The sequence below is a fragment of the Plodia interpunctella genome, chromosome 20 (assembly GCF_027563975.2).
Source record: "Plodia interpunctella isolate USDA-ARS_2022_Savannah chromosome 20, ilPloInte3.2, whole genome shotgun sequence".
Classification (NCBI taxonomy): domain Eukaryota; kingdom Metazoa; phylum Arthropoda; class Insecta; order Lepidoptera; family Pyralidae; genus Plodia; species Plodia interpunctella.
The window spans coordinates 7,889,737-7,912,554 of NC_071313.1; the positions used below are offsets into that span (position 1 = coordinate 7,889,737).

General features: G+C 33.0%; 1 protein-coding gene across 1 annotated transcript; it reads left to right on the forward strand.

Annotated features, from left to right (window-relative positions):
- Positions 1–17,172: 17,172 nt before the first annotated feature.
- Positions 17,173–21,348, forward strand: LOC128678925 (uncharacterized). Its single transcript, XM_053760836.2, has 2 exons — positions 17,173–18,156; positions 19,941–21,348. Exons 1-2 carry the CDS (start codon positions 17,323–17,325, stop codon positions 20,142–20,144), a joined length of 1,038 nt encoding a protein of 345 aa, XP_053616811.2. The 5' UTR covers positions 17,173–17,322; the 3' UTR covers positions 20,145–21,348.
- Positions 21,349–22,818: the final 1,470 nt, after the last annotated feature.

The window sequence follows — 22,818 nt, forward strand, 5'->3', positions numbered from 1 at the left end:
GGTAGTGTTTAGATTTGTAAGAACCTGTTTTAAGTGGGTTTCCTGTAGGCATGTAATGTGAATCGATTTATCTTCTAGTATCGAGTCAATGTCTGCTTTTTTGTTTAAGGTCGCTGCGCCTCTTACGTTCTGTTATACTATACATATGCACCCTTTAGTGCTTACATCACTCACAGACTGCTGCATCAGCAGATTCGGTTGCGACGTTAGTCGCTAGTCCATTCCTTTCAGTCAGTCGAAATCGAGCTCCTTTCCATGCTAGACGGTTGCCTCAAATCAATTAATTCTTTTTTTTAAAAACCTATTTCCTCAACTCCGTATAACATTTGGTGGCAACGGTAAAGGGATTTAGAAAAATAAAATCCCCGGTTCGCCTCTTTCACGTAAAATTCAAGTATATAAATTCACGCGTGTGTGTGTTTGTGTTCAACTTCGAGTTCTGCTCCGGCCCTCATAGTCGTCGTCTTCAAGAAAGCAGTCCACCTGGGGCCCATTGTTGGGCATCGCCGATATTCAACGTGCTCCAACCGGCCTCAAACCACCTGCCAGGTTACCCACTGTCACGCGATATTGACGCTGTGACCGGTATACCATTGAAGCGACAACTAGTGATTCATTATCACATACACGGTATCCTCATCACTGTATCCAGATCTAAGCGCACCTCCTATCGACATCGAGATTTCACCGTATCGACGACGTCACGCCGTGCCTGTATTTTGTTGTGTCTACGCGACCAGCGACATGCTCGCCCTTATCACGTTTCCTGCATTCCTGTGAGTGACTTTTTATTCATACTTATTCTATTGGTCATTGCTACTCTGTACTCGTGTTTTTTTTTAACAAACGAATTCTTGTCATAATTGTATAATTTTATTATTATTATTTTTCTTTTATATTCACATTTTGTTACTCATTTAAAATGGCCGAAGGTCGTTCAACCAGCCCGAAACCCGAAATCTCTGTCACAGACACAGAGGAAGATACCCAGGGCCAATTACATCCAGGCCCCTCCACTAGATCTAGTAAAAAGAAAGCGGCTGTAATTCCCAAATCCGAAATTGAATTATCCACTTTGCTTAAATTTATAAAGCCATTTGATGGTTGTAGAGAAAAGTTAAATTCATTTTTAGTAAATTGTAATAATGCTTATGAAATAGCCTCGGACACACAAAAAGATATTCTCTTTAAATACATACTCTGTCAGTTACAAGGCAAAGCAGAGACCGCCTGTTCCATTAAAGAATTTACTAATTGGCATCAGCTTAAAGAGTTCCTCAAAACGCAGTTCAGCGAGAGGAAACATTACGCTCATCTCCTCACCGAATTACAGGAATGCAAACAACAAGTCACTGAAACTGTCAGTCAGTATGCTTTAAGAATAGAGACTTGCTTATCTCATTTACTTACCGAAATTTCCATCTCACACGGCCATAAAAGTAGAGAAATGATTGGACGTAGTGCCGCGATGGAGGAATTAGCCCTCCATCATTTCCAAATGGGGCTAACGCCTCGAATATCTAATTTTGTTAGGAGTAAATCCGTTAAAACTTTAAACGAAGCAATTAATATCGCAATTTCTGAAGAAAGAATCCAACAATCTTTATCTAAACATTCAGCCCCGTCTAGCAATCAACAATCTCGTCAGTTTATACGTCGTAACCAAAATCCATCTTCATTCAAAAACAATCCTATTACTCCTCGTCCTAATAATAATAATTCCATCCTTGTCTGCCGATATTGCAAAAATCCAGGTCATACTATAGAACAATGCCGAAAAAGAGAATTTAATAATAATCGCGAGAAGGGTGTTCTCGGATGTGTAAGAGGTGTTATCGGTGTTCCTAAGATTAAATTGAGTTTCGTGTCGACTTACCAAATATTTACGTACGGAAGGATTGTGTATTGTAACCTCAACATCACTGGATCAAGGTACGACATTGTATACTATCTCACAACGTTAATATCTCATTATAAACACTTCAACAATTTCGGCAAAGGCAATCAACGGAATTATTTAAAAATTGAATCACTTGTTTATATGGAAATAAACCAATTAGAGCAGATAAAACGGAGAAACCACAACCCACAACGCCCACAACCCTTTCGTCACAACCGGCTTTTCTTTTCTGTCTGTCAAATAAATGAAGTGACTTTGACATATGAATGAAATTGACATAAGAAGTAACATATTGACATGGTATTATAAATATAGATGAATTAAAGAATAAAATTATACAGCCAAGTGGCAATTTAATTGACATTAGAATATTTTCATAAGTATAATTACAGTTTTTGTCTTTGAAAATGGATAACATAACCATTAGAAAAAAATTACACAGATCTATATCAGAAACGGACTTAACAAAAATGACGATGGAATGTAATAGCAATATTTTAAATTCTACTATTATGGACACTACTATGTACAGCCTGCAAAATGTAACTACAAATGATACATCTTATGTTGAAGATTTAAAAACAGAATTAGAAACTGTAAGAGAGAAATTATTAATTGCAGACTTGGAAATAGAAAATTTAAATATAGAAAACATTAAAATGAAGCAAAAAATACATGAGCAGGATAAAAAAATGGAATTACTAAAAAAACTTACGACTAATAATTTAACTGAAAACAAAATTATGTCCACACCAATTAGAAGGAAGATTTTAAATATAAAGATGCGTACGCCAAGAATATCACCATTACATCTGGACAGAAGCGTTTTGGCCAATACGCATAACCCAGGAATAAAAAGTAAGGACGTAACATTCCGTCTTGAAAGAAATACCCCAAGCAAAATTAACTCGTGTTTACAGCAACTATCTACTGACACTAGTGATAATACTTTTTCTCCAGAAAATTTTAACAAAAATATCTACAAGAAAGAGATTCACAAACAAGTTCCCACCAAAAAGGTTATTATACTATCTGATGAACAAGGACGTGGGCTCAGAAATCAACTTCAAGAATTATTGGGCTCTGACTACACTGTTATCTGTTTTTCTAAGCCAGGTGCATCAAGTAGCAATATATTAAATAATTATTTATATGATGAGTTGAACAAGCTAACTAAAAATGATACTGTTGTTTTTTTGGGTGGAATAAATGATAAAAATCCTTACAATTTACAAACAGAAATTATGAAATGGCTTCATTCTCTAAAACATACAAATGTTATTGTAAGTGAAATTCCATATAATAACAATTTAAATGAAAAGAAAATAAATTATACACTTCAATTTTTATGTAGACAAAATAATGATGTTATATTTATGGATATGAATTATAGTAGGATTCTGCCTCGAAAGAAACACTTTGTAACTAACTTAGCTAGATGCCTATTAAAGGAAATATTATACATTGGCTACCAAGTTCAATTACAGTCCTATAAACAATTTGTACAGAAGAATATAAATCAAAATAATAATTGCGATTGTAAAAATAAAGATTTTAAAGATAATTCAACCCAAACATATTAGTGATACCTAATAATTCAAATGATATTCCTTCAAATGACATGAATAAAATTAATGAAGCTTGTGACATTATAAATTCTAATAAAAATAATAATAATATGGACTCGAATACTGAAAATTATAATAACGACAGTAATAATTTATTTCGTTCATAATAATATAAATATAATGCATCAGAATATAAACGGACTTATAAAAAAATGAGATATGTTACTAATTAGCTTAGACGAATTAGAAGATGAAGGAATACCTATTGATATTTTATGTGTTACTGAACATAACATGTGTAAAGGTGATGAGCATAGGTTAAAGTTATGTAATTTTAAATTAGCATCGTATTTTATGAGACATGATAGGGACGGGGCTCTTGTATTTTAATAAGAAACTATTACAAGTTTAATGAACTCACAGAATTTACCAGTATGTCTGTTCCAAATATATTTGAATGCTCTGCAATTGAACTTCCAGTGCAAAAAGTAGTGGTTATATGTATTTACAGAAGTCCCAAAAATAGTAATTCTAATGTAGAAAGGTTCTTCAACAAACTTGATGTGATTTTAATGAAACAAAAACCTAACTATAAAGTTGTTATTTGTGGAGACTTCAATATAGATATTCTGGTGAAAACTAAACAATCTGGTGATTTCCGCAATTTATTATACATACACAATCTTAAGTTCCAGTTTGAACAAGTTACTCGCGTATCAAGCAAGACTTGTTTGGACAATATCATTCACAATTCTAATAAATGTAAGGGTGAGGTACGTGAATTTTCATTGTCAGATCATACTGCGCAAATAATAACATTTCCTGTCAAAAAATATTGCCGTCTAAAATACTGGTTCAAAATGAAACGACTCGAAGTATAATAGACAATTTTTTATCAAATACTTAAGCCAAATAAGGTTTGAAAATGTTTGCCAAGAAATGGACCCAAATGCAGCATACAATGAGTTTCATGATATATTTAAGTTACTATATGATCTATGTTTTCCAATAGTAAAAATAAAAATTAACACATTTAAAAAACCCAGTTGGATATCGAAAGGTATTAAAATATGTAGTAAACGTAAGAGAGCTTTACTATGGAAATATAGAACGGACCCTACGAAAGACAACGAATTGTCGATGCGCTTGTATAACAAAAGATATAAACGAATAATAACACTTACCCAAAAGTCTAGGAATAACTATCTTATCAATAACTCGAAAAATAAAAGCAAAGCCACTTGGAATATAATTAACCAAAATAAATATATTGTACCTAAAGAAAATATTGACAAAATTAATGTTGATAATAAAATTATTACTAATCCCATAGATATAGCGAATTCATTTAATGATTATTTTATTGACGAAACAAAATCTGACAAATTTACTAATAATTATTCAAATACAATAAATAACAATAATTTAAATTCAATATTTTTGACTCCGATTATTCCATCTGACATTTATGAATTAATTAAATCATTAAAAAATACAAAAAGCACTGGTTATGATGACATAGCCACTATGATCGTAAAAGATGTTGCGCATATTATCAGTCCCGTACTATGTAACATTATAAACAATATTATGGAAAAAGGTGTTTTTCCTGACAAATTTAAAATTTCTATAATAAAACCACTGCATAAGAAAAATGATAAGACAAAAATGAATAACTTTAGACCCCTTGCTATGGGATCAATTTTCTCTAAAATAATAGAAAAGGTCATACACAGAAAACTATATAATTTTTTGGAATCACATAATATACTTTCACCCCAACAGTATGGTTTCAGAGAAAAAAAGTCAATTAACATGGCCATTTATGACTTTTTATATAGAGTTAAGGCACAGGTTGATAATAGAAAACCGAGTGTTGGTCTATTTATGGATATGTCGAAGGCATTTGATCGTGTTGTGCATGAAATTCTATTGCACAAACTGTGCACTTACGGTATCCGTGGCAACGCGCTCAAACTGATGGAGTCATATCTAAAGGACCGACAACAGATAACTCAAATTGATAAGATTTGTGACAAATCCAAAACAGAACTTAGTTACTACTCACAAGCTAGAAAAGTTACATGTGGCATACCGCAGGGGAGTGTATTAGGTCCACTATTATTTTTAGTATATATTAATGATTTACCTTCAGTAACAGAACATCATGTTACACTTTTTGCTGACGATAGTACCATTTTATTAACAGGGACTGAATCCCATAACATGGAGACTGAAATTATAAAAACATTGACATTAATAACAGAATGGCTAAATAATAATAAATTGAAAATTAACATTGAAAAGACGAAACTAATAAATTTTAAACAAAGACATAATGAAAATTCCAAACTTGACATTACATTCTTGGACCAAACTATTACCGAAACAGAGGTCAATAAATTTTTAGGTTTATATATTGACAATAAACTAAAATGGAAGACGCATCTAGATTACTTACGCAAACGGTTAAATCAATACTCATATGTACTCTCAAGACTACAAAAAATTGTAAATATAAATACTGTTCTAACAGCATATCATGCGTATGTAGTGTCATCATTAAAATATGGAGTCATATTTTGGGGGAACTCAACTGACAAAGAAATGATATTAAAAGCCCAGAAACGTTGCATTAGATCTATTTTCTATTTAAAACCAACTGACTCATGTGTACCATATTTTAAAAAGCATAAGTTGCTTACCCTGCCCTGCATATATATTTTCGAATGTGCTCTTTTTGTACACACAAACAAACATTTGTTTTCACATCACACCAGCGCGCGTCATTGTACCAAAGTTATTCAATATGCATGTAAAACAAAACTAATGAGCAATAGTGTATTTGGCAAAGCCCCTTTAATATATAATAAATTGCCGAAATCGCTACAATTGACCATAGATGTGGGTAGTTTCAAAAGAAGCCTCCACGATTTGTTAGTTCAGAAATGTTATTATAATCTTAATCATTTTATGAGTGACAAATTGTAATCTTTATTAATTTAATTAGCTATTATATATTTAATTATTCTGACTGACATTTCTATGATTTAATTTTGATTTAATTTTATTTTAAATAATGTTTTCTAGATTTAATAGGTACTAATATTGACAAGATTATGTACGCCTGCCAGGCAGAAAACAGAGTTCTGTTATATTAACATTTTTATCGAGCCATTGTACCTGTTTTCACGAATAAATGAATTTTGATTTGATTTGATTTGATTTGTTATCATGTTTGCTGTGTTGATGTATTATCATTGTAAATTAATATTTATTGAAATATGACCACTACAGAGGAGTTGATTAGGATTTTAGAAGGAACTAGTGATGGTGAATTTGAAAGTGATGAAGTGTTCTTACATAATCAACAGGTAAGTTATTAAAAATTATAATACAATAAAATAAAAGTGTTCTCAATCTAGTGTAGTTACTCTGCTCTGATACAATATAGTGTTTGTAATTTTCTTTTTTTATAAAGGAATATTGAAATTAATACCTATAAAGATGTTACCTTTAGAAAAAAAACTTCCTATCAAATTTATTTTCATATTTTTTATTTCGTGTTACTAAAAATATTAGAATTTTGTTCGATCATTTTACGTCAGGAATATCACCAAGTTTAATATCAAAGGCTTCGTCTGAACTGGAAATCTTTGAACATTTTATTAATTTAGAACTTATCGAACATATGGTTAAATGCACTAATCAATACCATCAACGTCTAGTGAGAACTCTTCCATTGAAAACGTACTCAAGATTACACCGATGGAGTGACGTCACAGTACAAGACATGTATATACTTTTAAGTGTCACCATGTTAATGACAAGAAATTCACATTTGTCTATTGAAGAACATTGGTCGACGGATCCCCTATTATGTGCTCCTATATTTGGGAAGTTAATGACTCGCAACAGATATTGTATGATTTTAGGTATGCTCTGTTTCCATGATCTGACAGCAGCACCAGCATCAACGTCTGATTTAAGACTAACTAAGCTAGAATTTATTATACAACACGCACGTAGATTGTATAAAGAATCATTGGTTCCTTACAAGAATTTGTGTATCGATGAAAGCATCGTCCCTTTTAAAGGGCGCCTTGTTTTCAAGCAATATATGCCTAGAAAACGAAATAGATTTGGGATAAAGCTTTTTGTACTATGTGATATTGAAACTGGATGCATAGTGGACTTCATAGTATATTGTGGTGCAACCACTGATGTTGCAGATATTCCGGATTTGGGCAAAAGTGGGTCTGTCGTAGTTAAACTCCTTGAAGACTATTTTGATTGTAACAGGTGCTTATATGTTGACAACTGGTACAGTAGTCCTTCGCTGTTTAAGTATTTAAAAAATAAGAAAACTTACGCATGTGGCACGGCTAGAGTATCTAGGCGTGGGATGCCAAAATTTAAAAAAATTAAGAAAGGCGAAGTGGATTCCCATTACTGTGGCTCGCTAATGGCATTAAAATGGAAAGACAAAAAAGATGTTATAATGTTAAGTACAGTTCACGACAGTAAACTTGTGCCATCTGAAAAAATCGATCGCGTTACCCGTCTACCGAAAATGAAGCCTGAGTGTGTGATTGATTACAGTAAAAATATGGGATCAGTTGATAGAACAGATATGATGATAAGCTCATTAACGATTATGAGAAAGACTGTAAAATGGCACAAAAAGCTGGGTTTCCACATTTTCGACATGCATTTATTAAATTCCTTTTTTATTTACAACGCCATGAGCATGACAAAGCTTGATTTAGCGCAATTTCAGTTGAATGTGATACGGCAACTCATAAGCAAACACAAACCGGCAGCTGATGTATTGACCATTATACCGCAAACTTCACAAAGACAAAGTCTTGATAGTAACCCTTTACGTTTACTTACAGCCGCGGCTGTAAAGCATATGCCAAAACTCATTCCGGATAGGAAATGTCAACGGTGCAAAGTTTGCACTAAAAACAAAATCAGATCCCAGACTCGGTATTACTGTGCAGAATGCAACGTTTATTTATGTGTAGATCCCTGTTGTAGAGTGTATCATGAAAAGAAGGATTTGTAATACTTATCAGGAATTGGAAAATACCTACTTGAAGGGTATAAAAATTTGATGGCTAATTCCCTTAAAATTTAATCAGCTAAACTTTTACACTCCGTATAATGTATACCTACTCACCTAATTATGTTATCATTTTTTGATTCATAATATTTTTTATTTTATCACGACAAATCAAATTCCCTTGAACTTTAATAAAATAAAAGTAATTCTGTTTCCTATTTTATCATAAAATAGTATCATAATTACTTACATTTCAAGTAAATAGATTATGTATTCCAAATCATCATTTTTAAACAAACCTTATACCTATTTATCAAAAATAGAATATTAAGATTTGTACTGACTGCAATGATAAGTTAGAATAACTTATTGTCACCTGCCAGATGCCAAATAACATTGTTGTACAATAAAGATTTATCTTATCAACACACTGAAACCGCGTCCCACCGTGTTCAATGTGCGTGCGCGCAGGTATATTTGTCCTGAAATAAAGCGGGCAAAAGTCAAATCGTTGTCAGTTTGACTTTTGCTGTTTTTAATACAAAACCGCCATATGAGTAAGTAGACCAAATCAAAAAAAAACATATCAAAAGAAACATTAAAATAATCAATAATAAAATATACAGCTAAAAGTAGAGCTACTTATTATTATGAGTATAGTCGTTTATCAAACTGAATTATTGTTTTTCAGTCTCGGATACTTCTATGTTGTGAGTATGTTCATTTAAAAGCGTCCGTAAAAAATTTAAAATTTTGACGTAACAACGTGTACGCATACAAGGTTGGATATATTTTAATTCCTCGTTGAGTAAACGACAAAAATGTTCATTCCTGTTATCGGTTGCACTAAGTGATGCACATTCTGGACATGATTTCACAGTCACTTGCGGTGGGTCCTCTTTTACTTGCTCAGGAAGCATTTTTGGCAATTGTTTTTTAACCCTTTCTTGTAAAACAGATTTGAGGAAAACAGTTTGAGTTGCATCTTCATCGCTGTCTGAAAACTCCTTCCTAACTCGTTTGTTATCTGGAAAATTTTACATGAATTAAGAAATTACTTATTATTTATTTAGCATGCTTTCCTTCAGAGATTTTAATTTCGTGTAAATAATGTTTTAAGCGAGGTCATCATTAAAGAAAGTGATTGTATTGCTGCATGAAAACAATATTTCTCTGCCGTTACCGGTACTTTACATTATTTTACTACAAAAAGTAATTGAAAATCATAACTCTTTGAAATACAGTAAAAGCTTACCTTTAGCCATGGCAATTGAAAGTAAAAAAACTTGAGACGACGAAAAGAAAAATTACACTTTCAGATGATTCAAGTTAGTCATGTCATGTAGGTAGGTAAGCAAGTCATGTAGTGTAGGGTATGGTAAATTTTTACACAAGGAATCGTTTTTTGTCTTTAAAATAAATATAACTTGATTTAAGGATTGTTAGATATTAATACGATCATCAGATCTAGTAAAATGAATATTGTCTCCATCATTTTATTAATTTAGTAATAAATCAATAAGTTAAAAGTAAATCTTTTGTAAGGTATCGAAGTTTATGACCGGAAGTTGGCACATCACTAACACTTGTTAGAAACTCATAATAAGCATACGCCACTGTCTGATATATCAGACGCGTAGTGATGGAATTAATATCATCATTACTTGTGCGTTTTTTCACTGTACGCCACTAAGATTTCAATACATTTTGTTCTAATTATTTTGTTTAAACTGTTTCAAAGAGTACAAAATAATTAAATAAACTCCATGAAACTAAAAAAATACAATAGATATATTTTTATAATGATTTATTTAATAAAAATTAATAAAATCGATACTTAATATCAACAACACTAGTAAAACAACCACGTTTATTGCCGTGGCGTGTGGTGAACGTTTTTGACGAAAACTCTTGGCGTGGAAAGGGTTAAATGCTTTTATCATATCATCTTCGGAATAACTGAACATTTTTCCCTTTATTGGAGGCATTTTTAACGTATTTTATCAATTTAATAAGTACCTGCACAAAAAAGAAAGACAACTTTACTTTTGTACTAGTATTTGATATTTAATGTTCAAGTAATTGATACCCCCTATCAACGACTAGGTAGAAGTCACTTAGTAAAGCAATATTTAAAACTGAGATAGTTCAACCTTAAGCTTATTGTAATAGTAAAAAAAATCGATCGAATCGAACAGATGACAATATAGGGTGAATCCACCGGTTTACGATCAGTTAGTCGATGTTTCGATTTTAAAACGTCATAACTTGAAAAAATTATGCATTACAAACTAGATATTGTGTTTTATGCATAAAAAAACTTACAAATTATTTAATAAACCCATCTTCATAAATAATTCTATTTATCTATTATTTTTAAATTTACAAATAATCGAAAAGTGTGTTTTTTTTAGTTCACGATCGCTTTTCGTCAGTTTACGTTCAACAGTTTGCGGCTGTTTACGATCATTAAAAACCACTGAAAAGGGAACTCTAGGGCAATGAAATGAAAGTCGAAATCGTATTGTATTATTTATTGAAAAAAAAGTTATTAATTTTGACAAAATGAACTGTATAATTATAGGTCGTTAGAGCTGCTTCAATATAAGATTTTTCGCGCATTTCTGTGCATTTTAAGTGGAACCAGCGAATGCATACATCGCAGCCTATATTTTTTTCCAAATCATCTTCAACGTCACTAATTAATTCTTCAGCACATTCACTGCATAACAAAGTATCTTTTTTATTAATATTCTTTTTTGATAAAACCTTCTTTTTCTTCTTCTTCTCCTTTTCATCTGCTTTCTTTTTCTTTTCTTCCTCCTTCAATTGTTGTTTAAGCTTTTTCTGTAATTGAATATTTTCTTTTTCTTCATCTTTTTTTTTTTGTAGTAGTCTCGCCAGGCTTGTGATGAAATTGCGCTTGGCAAATTAACTTGACGGATTACTGTTTTTGGGGATGCCTTTGGCTCTGGGAAATGTAGGTGTAGTACTTTTGAAAGGTTGTGAAACACCTTGCTCTTCTTTGGTTTCAGTTTCTTCAAAGCTTAAGTTTTCTGGAGTGATGTCTGTTGTCATATTAGTTGTAAGTTGATTTGGTGTTGCAGCTTGAGGATCTTCATCATCTTTTACCATATTTATTTCAGGTTCGTCAAACATAGCTAACATCTCAATAGGCAGAATGGATGTACTAAGATCTGAGGCCGCAGAATTTCGAGGCGTCTTTGATTTAGAACGCCTATTTTGGAGATATGTTGCTTTAGAAATTTCTATCTCTTTTAAAACGACTTCTGAATCTATAGTACGTTCCGACAGTTCATTTTTAATTATTGATATTACTTTCATTGCTGCATCAAACTCATTTGCAGTTTTCTTATTCGAGCTTGAATTTTTCTCTCTTCTCTCTTTCTCTACTCTTTGTTGTGTATCCTTTACACATTTTGTGTAATCAACATTATCTTCATTTAGCGGGTATAGGCCACACTTTCTGAACACATTTCTGATAGCGTCTTTTAGCTCAGTTTGTGACAGGGTATTATTTAAAATGGAGCAAAAATTGAATTTTGTTACAGCTTGGTCTGATTTTTTAACTATATTTTTCCAATTCTGTTTTAGTGGTCTGAATACACTAACATCAGCCGGTTGGAGCATATGAGTACTATTTAGTGGCAATGCGTATAGAATTATATCATTTGCTTCACAAAATTCACTCAAAGCATAAGTCATGTGCGATTTATGTCCATAAATAAATAAGAGAATGGGCTTCTTAACGTTATTTTTCATCAGCCAATGGGAACAAGAACTTGCAAAAACGGAAGGACAAATCATAGAAGAATTGACAGGCGAAAACGCAGAAGAACTAGGCGCGGAACCTACACTAGAAGAAAACGAAGAAATAATCAAAAAAATGTGCAATAAAAGCCCCGGGAATTGATCAAGTCGTAACAGAATTATACAAAGCCAACCCAAAAGAGCTAAATCTAGAAATTCTAGACCACATTCGAAGAGCATGGAATAAAGACATATTGCCATCCTCATGAACTTAGTCGGTACAAGTGTCACTCCCTAAAAAAAATCCTTCCGTGCACTTTCATAACTAAGTTTTGTTAACTGGTTAAGAAAAACCCTTTTTTATTATTGTTTTCACAACTGGTTTTTAAACAAGAATACGAAGTGTTCATTCATAACTGACAATCACAAATAGTTAAGAAACGAATAATTATGATTATGTTTTTATAACTAGCTACAGTCAGCAATAACATTTTTCCTTTAACCTTAAATCAAAATAAAAACAACAGAGTTAGAGTTTTTATCGAGAGTATTGCATGCGGAAAACGGATGAGGTTCTTATCTTAATAAATTATCTATTATTGATATGTAAACTGCAATGGCATGACATTGACATTGTCATTTTAGTATTATTTAGTTTTCTATTGCAATTGAGTGCAATTTATATAAAATATATAGCAACCGAAAACTTAAGTGATAAACTATGTCGCTTTCTAAGCCCACCATGGAGTTCATAACGACAAAAAGGGATCGCGAGAAACTACTATACGACGGCCGTCAGTACCATAAAATTAAAACTTATGTGAACGAAAATGTTTTTTGGAAATGCTACAATAAAACCGGTTGTAAAGGTAATGTGACATTAAGCAATGAAAACCATATAGTTAAAGAGGGCGTGCACGATATTGATTGTTTACCTAATAGTGCAAAATATCTAGTTTTGAAGAAAATGAAAGATTTGAAAACTAAAATAGTAGCTAATGTCGATCCAATACAAAAACAGTTTGAAGAAGTAGTATGCGAACTGGAAGACGATGGCGTGCACTTAGTTGCTGACTTACCAAAATTTGACAATATTAAAAGTGGTCTATACAAAGCAAGAAATAAGGCATTAGGAGTTTCTAAGCTCCATTTTGAATCACCAACTAAAGTAGAAATACCAAAAAAATATAAAAACTTCCTCCTGGCTGACTATAACGACAATGACACAAACAACAGGATTTTAATATTTTCTTCTTCTGATATAAAAACGTATTTGGACAATTTCGAACATTTCTTTCTGGATGGAACTTTTAAGTCTTGCCCTGAACCTTTCACACAAATATATACCATTCATGGACTACATAAAATAACAAAAAAAATGGTACCTTTATTCTTTGGTTTCATTCATAATAAAACTGAAAATACCTACAAACTTATATTTGAAATGATAAAGTCACAAATTCCAGAATGGAACCCCGTAAAATTGACACTGGATTACGAAATCTCAGCAATGAAAGCGATACGTAAAATTTTTCCGAATGCAGTAATGAAAGGATGTTATTATCATTTTTGTGCCAGTCTTTTTAAAAAGGCGAAACGATTAGGGATTAAATCTACAGTACAAAGACGACATATTGCGAGATGTGCTGGCTTAGCCCGATTGCCATTGAGATATGTAATGGCAGGTTACAAGTATACAATGACCAAATCCCCGAAAACTGAAGCAGTGATAAAGTTCAACAATTACCTAAACCGTTACTGGTTCAGCGATGTAAATTTTATCAAGACTTGGTGCTGCTACGGCGAGGAAATTCGGACCACCAACAATCTAGAAGGCTGGCACGCAAGACTTAATAGAATGGTTGGACGCCAAAAAGCGTCGCTAGCAACAATTCTGAATGTTCTTCTTAAAGAAACAAAAATTTCAATGTCGTTCAAAACAAACAAAAACACATCGAACAAAAATTACCAAGAGATTGACCAAGAAATTGCGGATACTATACATCTTTTAACAAATAAGTCTATCACTGTTGGACATTGTTTAGAAATAATTGCGCCATTTAAATATTAAGTAATAGTTAATTTCACCTAAATTACATTCTGTGTTTGATTTAAGGTTAAAGGAAAAATGTTATTGCTGACTGTAGCTAGTTATAAAAACATAATCATAATTATTCGTTTCTTAACTATTTGTGATTGTCAGTTATGAATGAACACTTCGTATTCTTGTTTAAAAACCAGTTGTGAAAACAATAATAAAAAAGGGTTTTTCTTAACCAGTTAACAAAACTTAGTTATGAAAGTGCACGGAAGGAAAAAAATAACCTGAAACAGGTAAATGACTAAAGACGTACCTATATGTACTACGGGATACAGAATTTATGCAAATCTTTTATTAAAACGACTGGACGAAACAATTGAAACACTAGGCAACTATCGCCTTTCTAAGTAATCGCTCCACGTGGTCGAATATTGGATGAAGAATGGAAAGCGGGTGAAAAAAGTTCTTTCGATCGACATAGAAGCAGCATTTGACAGCGTGGATCACACAGCTCTCAGAGATACAATCGCGTCTAGAACGAATAAATCAATGACAAATCGAACTATAAAAGCCACTTTGAATGAATCTACATGCATTAAATGGTTCGGACAACAAAATAGTTACTTTATATAATACATTGTTAATATATTATATTGTATTCCTTATATTTTATGTTTATGTAATTCATTTTATGAAAGTCTTATCCCCATTATTATTGCTAATTTATATAGGTATTTACAAATACTTTTTTTTTCTATCTGCCACAATGATGTCCTTAAAAAGTAAACATTTTAAACTCGGTCTGTATAACCCCGGTTCATTAAAGGCTAACCATGATGACTTTCTCACTGCATTTGATCACACAAAAACACTATCTGTTATGTCTGGCATGAAGGAGGAGGTGCTCGAGGCGTTAACGAATTAGGCTCTTGCGTATTTATGTATTTACATAATTTGCATGATAAAGCAAATGAAGATTTTGATGTTGTTTTCTATAGCGACAATTGCTGTGGCCAACAAAAGAATAAGTTTATGTTGGCAATGGATCAACACGCTATTCGACAGTTTCCAAAATTGCGTAGTATAACACACAAATATAAAGGGGCACACCCAAAACGAGGGTGGGTGACTCTGAACACTCCGTGATAGGGAGGAATATTTCAAATGCATTGAAATCTTGGCCAATCTATAGACCAGATCAGTATATAGCATTAATCAAAACGGCTAAGAAGAAAGGCACACCTTACTCTGTTAAAGAACTGACACATGACAGTTTTTTTCATTAAAAACCTCTGGCTGTAGGTAACTACACCGTTACAGAAAATGGAAAAAAGCTGAAATGGACAGATATAAAAGTTTTAAAAGTTGTTCAAGAAAACAGAAACAAGTTTTTTTTAAGACTTCATACGACGACACAGAGTTTAAGTATCTCCTTTGAGTAAAAGAACAAAAGCAACGGCGACCACGACACTAAAAAAATATATATGCATATTTGATATATGAAACAAAAGAATTGACAGCAGGAGTGCGAAAAAAATATCAAAAAACTAAATCATAATATTAAAAATGCTCTCTCCAAAAATGTATAATTTTGAATTGTGGCCCTTTAGTTTATTAACTGCGATTTGTAGAAACCTGCAAGAAGTTCCATCAGAAGTTGATACCCTCAACTTCTGAGGGTACTTCTGCACTGCCAGCTGAGGATATTGTTGAGGAACAGTGGCATGAAGAGTTAAGATATTACTTAAAGAACAGACCTTATAAATAACTATTTTAATTAGGTTTAATAAAATGTTTTGCTGCACACTTGTGTTTATTTTTAATATATTTTAACAAACTAAAACTTGACTGACCACAAAAATTAAAAGTAATTAAGGCTATTAACAAGCTATCACAATCACAAACTAAAGAATAGATACACAAAGCTTAATATTTTTTTACAAAAATTCATGCAAGGTTTAGTAACAAATTTGGCAACAGACAAGACTTAAAGTAAACAAAAATTGAAACTTTATTTACTTTCTATTTCTAAGAATTTTAAGTTTTTCTAATTTTAATGTTTCATTCTTAAGTGTGAAAAACGCCATCTTCTTTACACACTTTTTCTTCATATTGAATTATTCGGCAATTGCATAGTCTTTTACTATTATGTTTCACAGCTTCATTCTTCGGATTTACATATTGTAGTAGCGCCACCTACTGTCAGCCTTGCACGGTAGTTTAAAGTTTTTTTTTTTTATATATGGCAACACTCTTGCATATTCGTAGTGGGGACACACATTCCGGGTTTCAGTCATTGTGCGTTTCCGTGCTGTAGCCTTCGCACGTCCACTAAAAATTAAATTCGTAAATAACGAAGTTTAAAATTAATTTTATAATGACTATTTTTTTTCTTTAAAATAATGGGGAAAAGTGGATCATATGACAAAATTGAACGGAAGATACGGAAATTAGAAATAAAATTACAAAAGAAACGAAGATTAAGGATTATTTCGTCGTCATCTTGATCGTCATTTGATGAACCTAATAGTAAGTAATTTTTTTTGACATAATATATAAGTGATAAGTACGTACTGCTCATACATACGTCGTATGTATGACAAAAACACACGTCGTGTGTCTGTTATAATGTCTAATAATATGTTTTTTTCATTTGCTGGCCATACGTCGTATGCGCAGCAATTAAAATACAGACGTCATGTGTCTGTTGGAATCCCCAATATTATCATCAAATTATTTTGCTGGCATACGTCGTATGCGCAGCTATTATTAACACACGTTGTGTGTTAATAATTTCTAATCATGTTTCTGCCTTCATGCAGATACAATCGTTGAGGAGGAAGAGGCAGTTAATGATGAACCGGGAGTTGAATTATCCACACTTGCTTCACCATCCTCAAATATTGGAAATAGACAGAATTTTGAACTTTTGAATCCACCGCGGGAAGTCTCACCTTTAGACCAAAGTGTGTCTATGCCGGATGAATCTCTATCCCCAAATTCAATCCCAGGACCTTCAACTATACAAAATGGAGAAAATAAGGAACATCCTCTTGAAGAAAATATATTACAGCTGTTAGGAGATGCTCCGCAATCAGATGTTGTCCTGGGAAAAGAAATTCATAAAGAAATTGCGGGTAGATGGCAAGAAATTTTGAAGAATGGCCTATCTAAAGAAATAAAGGACAAGCTCACAGGACAGTATTTAATTCCCGCAAACTGTAACCTCCTATTAGCACCAATATTAAATCCTGAAGCCAAAGCAGCAGTTCCCGACATAATTGCTAAAAGAGACACAACCATGTTTCAAAAACAAAATCAAATCGGCATTGCATTAGCCGCATTATCAACAGTGATGGAATTAGTAATCTCCAATGAAACCTCGAAGCAAAAGCTTCTGCAACCGTTAAGTGATGATTGTCGAATTCTTTGTGATAGCCACAACGCCGAGACCAAAACGCGCCGTGGCATTTTCCTGAATGCAATCAACACTGGATTACGGGAAACACTTGCGAGTACCAATAGAGATAAATATTTATTTGGCGAAGATGTCTCAGAAAAATTAAAGATTGCCAAAAATGTTCAAAAAACTGGAGAGTCCCTTCAAAAGGTGACTCCAAAGCCAAACACCAAAAACGCTCCTCAGTATAAGAACAAGAATTATTTAAACTCCAAGGGCAATCTTCGCAAACAGAGTAGAGAGTTATCCAAGACCGCAACTCCAGCTCGCGGCTCGCACCACCCTCCACCAGCAACGTGTTCTCGATCACCGAACCGCCGACACTTCACATCGACGATAAATCATCAGGTACAGTACGCCGGTCGTTTGCAATATTTTTTTCAGCAATGGGCTCAAATCACAAGCGACTCATTCGTGCTATCTTGTATAAAAGGTTACAAAATACCTTTTGTTTCAACTCCCTCTCAGGAAAATTATCCAAATGTTTATCCGAAATCTATAGAGGAACACCACGATTTCGAGATAGCAATTCAAAAATTATTAGACATAAATGCAATCTCAAGATGCTCTCATGAATCGGGAGAATTCATATCCAGTATTTTTCTCGTGCCCAAACCAAATGGTGAAAAAAGATTTATTCTAAATTTAAAAAAGTTGAACAAATTTGTTAAAACTAAGCACTTTAAAATGGAAGATTATTGAACTGCAATAAAATTAATAACAAAATACTCGTATATGGCTTCCATCGATTTGAAAGATAGTTATTTTTTTATTAATGTAGAAAAATCAAACAGAAAATATTTACGTTTTAAATACAGAGACAATTTATTTGAATTTAATTGTTTACCATTTGGTTTGAGCACAGCACCCTACGTATTCACAAAACTACTAAAACCCGTTATAGAATATCTAAGGTCGCACAATTATATGTCTGTCATATATTTAGATGACATTTTTTGTATAGGAAAAAATTACATTGAATGCAAATCTAATATAGAATCAACTAAGTCAATTCTTCTTAATTTGGGCTTAATTATAAATGAAGAAAAAAGTTGCTTTACCCCTTCAACAGAGTGTAAATTTCTTGGTTTTTTATTTAACTCTAAAAATATGATTTTAAGATTACCAGAAAATAAAATTCAAAAAATAATAAGTCATATCAAAACATTTCAAAATAGAAACAAGTGTAAACTTAGAGATATTGCTAAATTAACAGGTTTATTAGTGTATGCTTGTCCAGCAATACAATACTCCTGGTTGTACGTAAAATTACTTGAACAATTTTTATTTTGCAAATTAAATATTTATCATAATTATGACAAAATGGTCACTGAACCATATTTTCTACAAAATGATTTGAAATGGTGGTTAAGTAATGTTAAAAATGGATTTTGCCCTCTTAAATCTGGTAGATATATTAAAGAAATCTACACCGACGCATCAACGACTGGATGGGGTGTTTTTAGTGAAAACAATAAATCTTACGGACATTGGAAAGATAGTGAGAGGTCTCTCCATATTAACGAATTAAAATTAAAATCAGCTTTTTTCGGATTGAAACTATATGCTAACCATTGTTACAATTGTGAAATACTACTAAGAGTTGATAATATTACAGCGATTGCTTGCATAAATAAGATGGGTAGTGTTCAATACCCACACCTTAATTACATCACTAGGGATATCTGGAAATGGTGCGAAAGACGTAGAATTGTTATATTTGCTTCATATATATGTTCAAAAGAAAACATAGAAGCTGATTTTTTATCTCGTAAAAAATTTCACGATACAGAATGGGAGTTGGGTGATTATGCATTTAATGAAATAAAACAAATGTTTGGCACCCCACAGGTAGATTTATTTGCTAATAGATGTAATGCCAAATGTTCCACTTTTATCACTTGGAAGAATGATCCAGATGCATGGGCAATAGATGCTTTTACAATCCCTTGGAATAACTAACGTTTTTCAGTTATTTTGAAGACCCTTCAAAAGATAGTTAATGAACAAGCAGAAGGAGTGGTTGTAGTACAATATTGGCCTACTCAACCATGGTTTCCATTATTTAGGAGGTTGTGTCGTGAAATAATTTATTTTGAACCAAATATAAATTTACTAAAATCTCCTTTCAGGTCACCACACAACCTCCACCGGACACTAACATTGGTTGCCGCGAAATTATGCGGCAAGCTCTACTGAAGAGGTGCCTGTCTCCGAGATCCGTAGATATAATGTTAGCGTCTTTGTCTTCCCAAACTTACAAGCAATATGATGTCTGTGTAAAAGCTTGGTTAAATTATTGTAAAATACATTATAGTAAACCACCGTACATCTGACCTTCCCACTCGGGCCTCCCGCGGTCGGTTGCCGACGCGATATAGAGAATAGCAATCTCTTTCAAACACCTGCGCGCGCATCGCGTGATACATCGCGCATGCGCACTACGTCATATAGCGCGCCGTTTGCCCCGACGCCTCTGTGCTCGGCAGTCAGCCATTAACCGGCAAACTATTCACATCTTCCGCGTACCTACACTGATGTGCCGCGATCCGCGCGCTTCCATATCTATCGCGACTTTAATAATTTTAAGGGATTTTTCCGAACCCTTCTGTATTTGTAACCTCCTGTGTGTGTGTGACAGACAATACATTTTATATGAGACTACCTCGTTTTCTTACACCCCTGAAACCCTTCTCATAACATAATTATTAATATACCCGATCTTCAATACCAATTGTTATACACTTTTTAACTGACACCTTCGATAAAGGTGCAAAATATGGAACCATTAATTCGTATAAATCGGCTTTATCGTTAATATTAGAAAATAGTTTAGATGATGATAGAATTAAGCGCTTTATGAAGGGTGTTTTAAGATTGAGACCATCTGGTCCCAAATATAATATAACCTGGGACACTAATGTAGTATTAAATAACTTAGCTAGAAAATGGCCAAATGAAGAACTGGATCTTAAAACTCTCCAAAAAGACAGTCACATTAATTGCCCTTGTCACTGCACACCGTGTACAAACTCTCTCTTTAATAAAGATGCCAAATATTGTTGTTAATCCCAATGAAATAGTCATAAAGATTCCAGACAGAATTAAAACCACCCATGTAAATCCTTTCTAACCTCTTTTAAAACTCCCATTTTACAATTTACGTCCAGAAATTTGTCCGGCTAGATGTCTTCAAACATATATTGATAGAACTATTCAATCTAGAAATAACGACAGCTTATTTATTAGCTATAAAAAACCATTTTCTAAAGTTAACTCTCAAACATTAAGTCGTTGGATTAAAGATACTTTAAAGGACAGCGGATTAGACACAACAATATTTAGCGCTCATAGTACACGGCATGCAGCCACATCAAAAGCTAATCGATTAGGAGTAAGCATAGATGTAATCAAAAAAACTGCAGGATGGTCTGATTCTTCGTCAGTTTTTGCAAAATTTTATAACAAAGAAATTTGTACTGAAAATAATTTTGCTCAATCTCTATTAAAGTGTCATGAATAAATGAAAGGTGATTATATATGATTATATATACAAAAGATTTTTATTTTACATCCTCTAATATATTCATAATGAACAATATACAAAAGATTTTTATTTTACATCCTCTAATATATTCATAATGAACACATTATGAGATTTTAGTCATTTCACATGGCTCTAAACATCCTACAATATGTAAATCCGAAGAATGAAGCTGTGAAACATAATTGAAGATCAAACGAACTTCTAAGTGAAGTTCGATCATAATTATGTGAACAGCTTCATTCGAAGCGATTTACCATCACCCACCCTGTATCATTATTGGAATGATAAAAAATAATAATAACCCGACCCTTAAATACTACGAAATGACTAAGTAAACAAAATTGAGCATTGAGCAATTGAGCATCTTTAAACTACATGACTGAAACCCGGAATGTGTGTCCCCACTACGAATATGAGTGTTGCCATATATATATATAAAAAAAATTAAACTACCGTGCAAGGCTGAGAGTAGGTGGCGCTACTACTACAATATGTAAATCGCTTCGAATTTACTGTTTACATAATTATGATCGAACTTCACTTAGAAGTTCGTTTGATCTTCAATTATAGATAGATTCGATTTTTCTATTTGAGGTTTTACATAACGAACTATAAAAAAATTCACTTTAAGCAAAGTTTCGGGAACTGCATTATTAATGGTTATTGGTTATCTACTGATATTCTATTTGAGATCTTATGTTTTTTATTTTGATAAGTTTTTTAAATGAAAACTACAGATTGTTAAATGCGCGCAAATTCGGCGAGGGCGGGGCGACGAATCGATGCAGTCAGGTGATTCGGGCTGCGGACCAATAGCGTTGCGTGTTACTTACGATTGCCATGCGCTCGCCACTGGCTCACACGCAGCATTGTGCGTTTGTTTATGTTTTAGTGTGACGTAATATTTGGACGTGCTGCATAATTAATTTGTTTTAACATTGTTAACTGCTTTATGGTTACAATCATGAACGATTCTAGCTTACCAGGGACAAGTAGTAATAATATGAATGAAGTTCCAGTGTACCAAAGTGAATCTGAAAGTGAAACAGAAATAACAGTGACTAAAAAGCAAAAGAAGTCAAAAAATTGGATATTTATAAAACAATTTTCTAATGAAGAAGAGGCTACAAACTTCGTAAATTCTGAATGTACTTGGTCGCGGAATTACACACGTGCCACTGAAGATGGTCAGAAAAGGTTCTATCACTGCTACAAAGTTAAAAGAAGGGAGCCGCAATGCGACGCGGAGCTTTATTTATTATTTGTAATGATGACGATAAGGTAAACATGTATCAAACTGACACGGAACATAACCACGAACCACTGCCATACATGGTAGAAAAGCGGGCTGACATCGTGCTGTTTGCTGATGATACGTCATTAATCTTTAAAGTAGACCGCCATAGCGAAGATGTTGATGTAAATCGTATTTTGTCTACCATTTCGAATTGGTTTTCTGCTAA

Coding starts and splice junctions, on each gene's coding strand:
- LOC128678925 (XM_053760836.2), top strand. CDS start 17,323: ATGCCGGATGAATCTCTATCCCCAAATTCAATCCCAGGACCTTCAACT. Junction 18,157..19,940: donor CATCGACGATAAATCATCAG/GTACAGTACGCC, acceptor ATCTCCTTTCAG/GTCACCACACAACCTCCACC.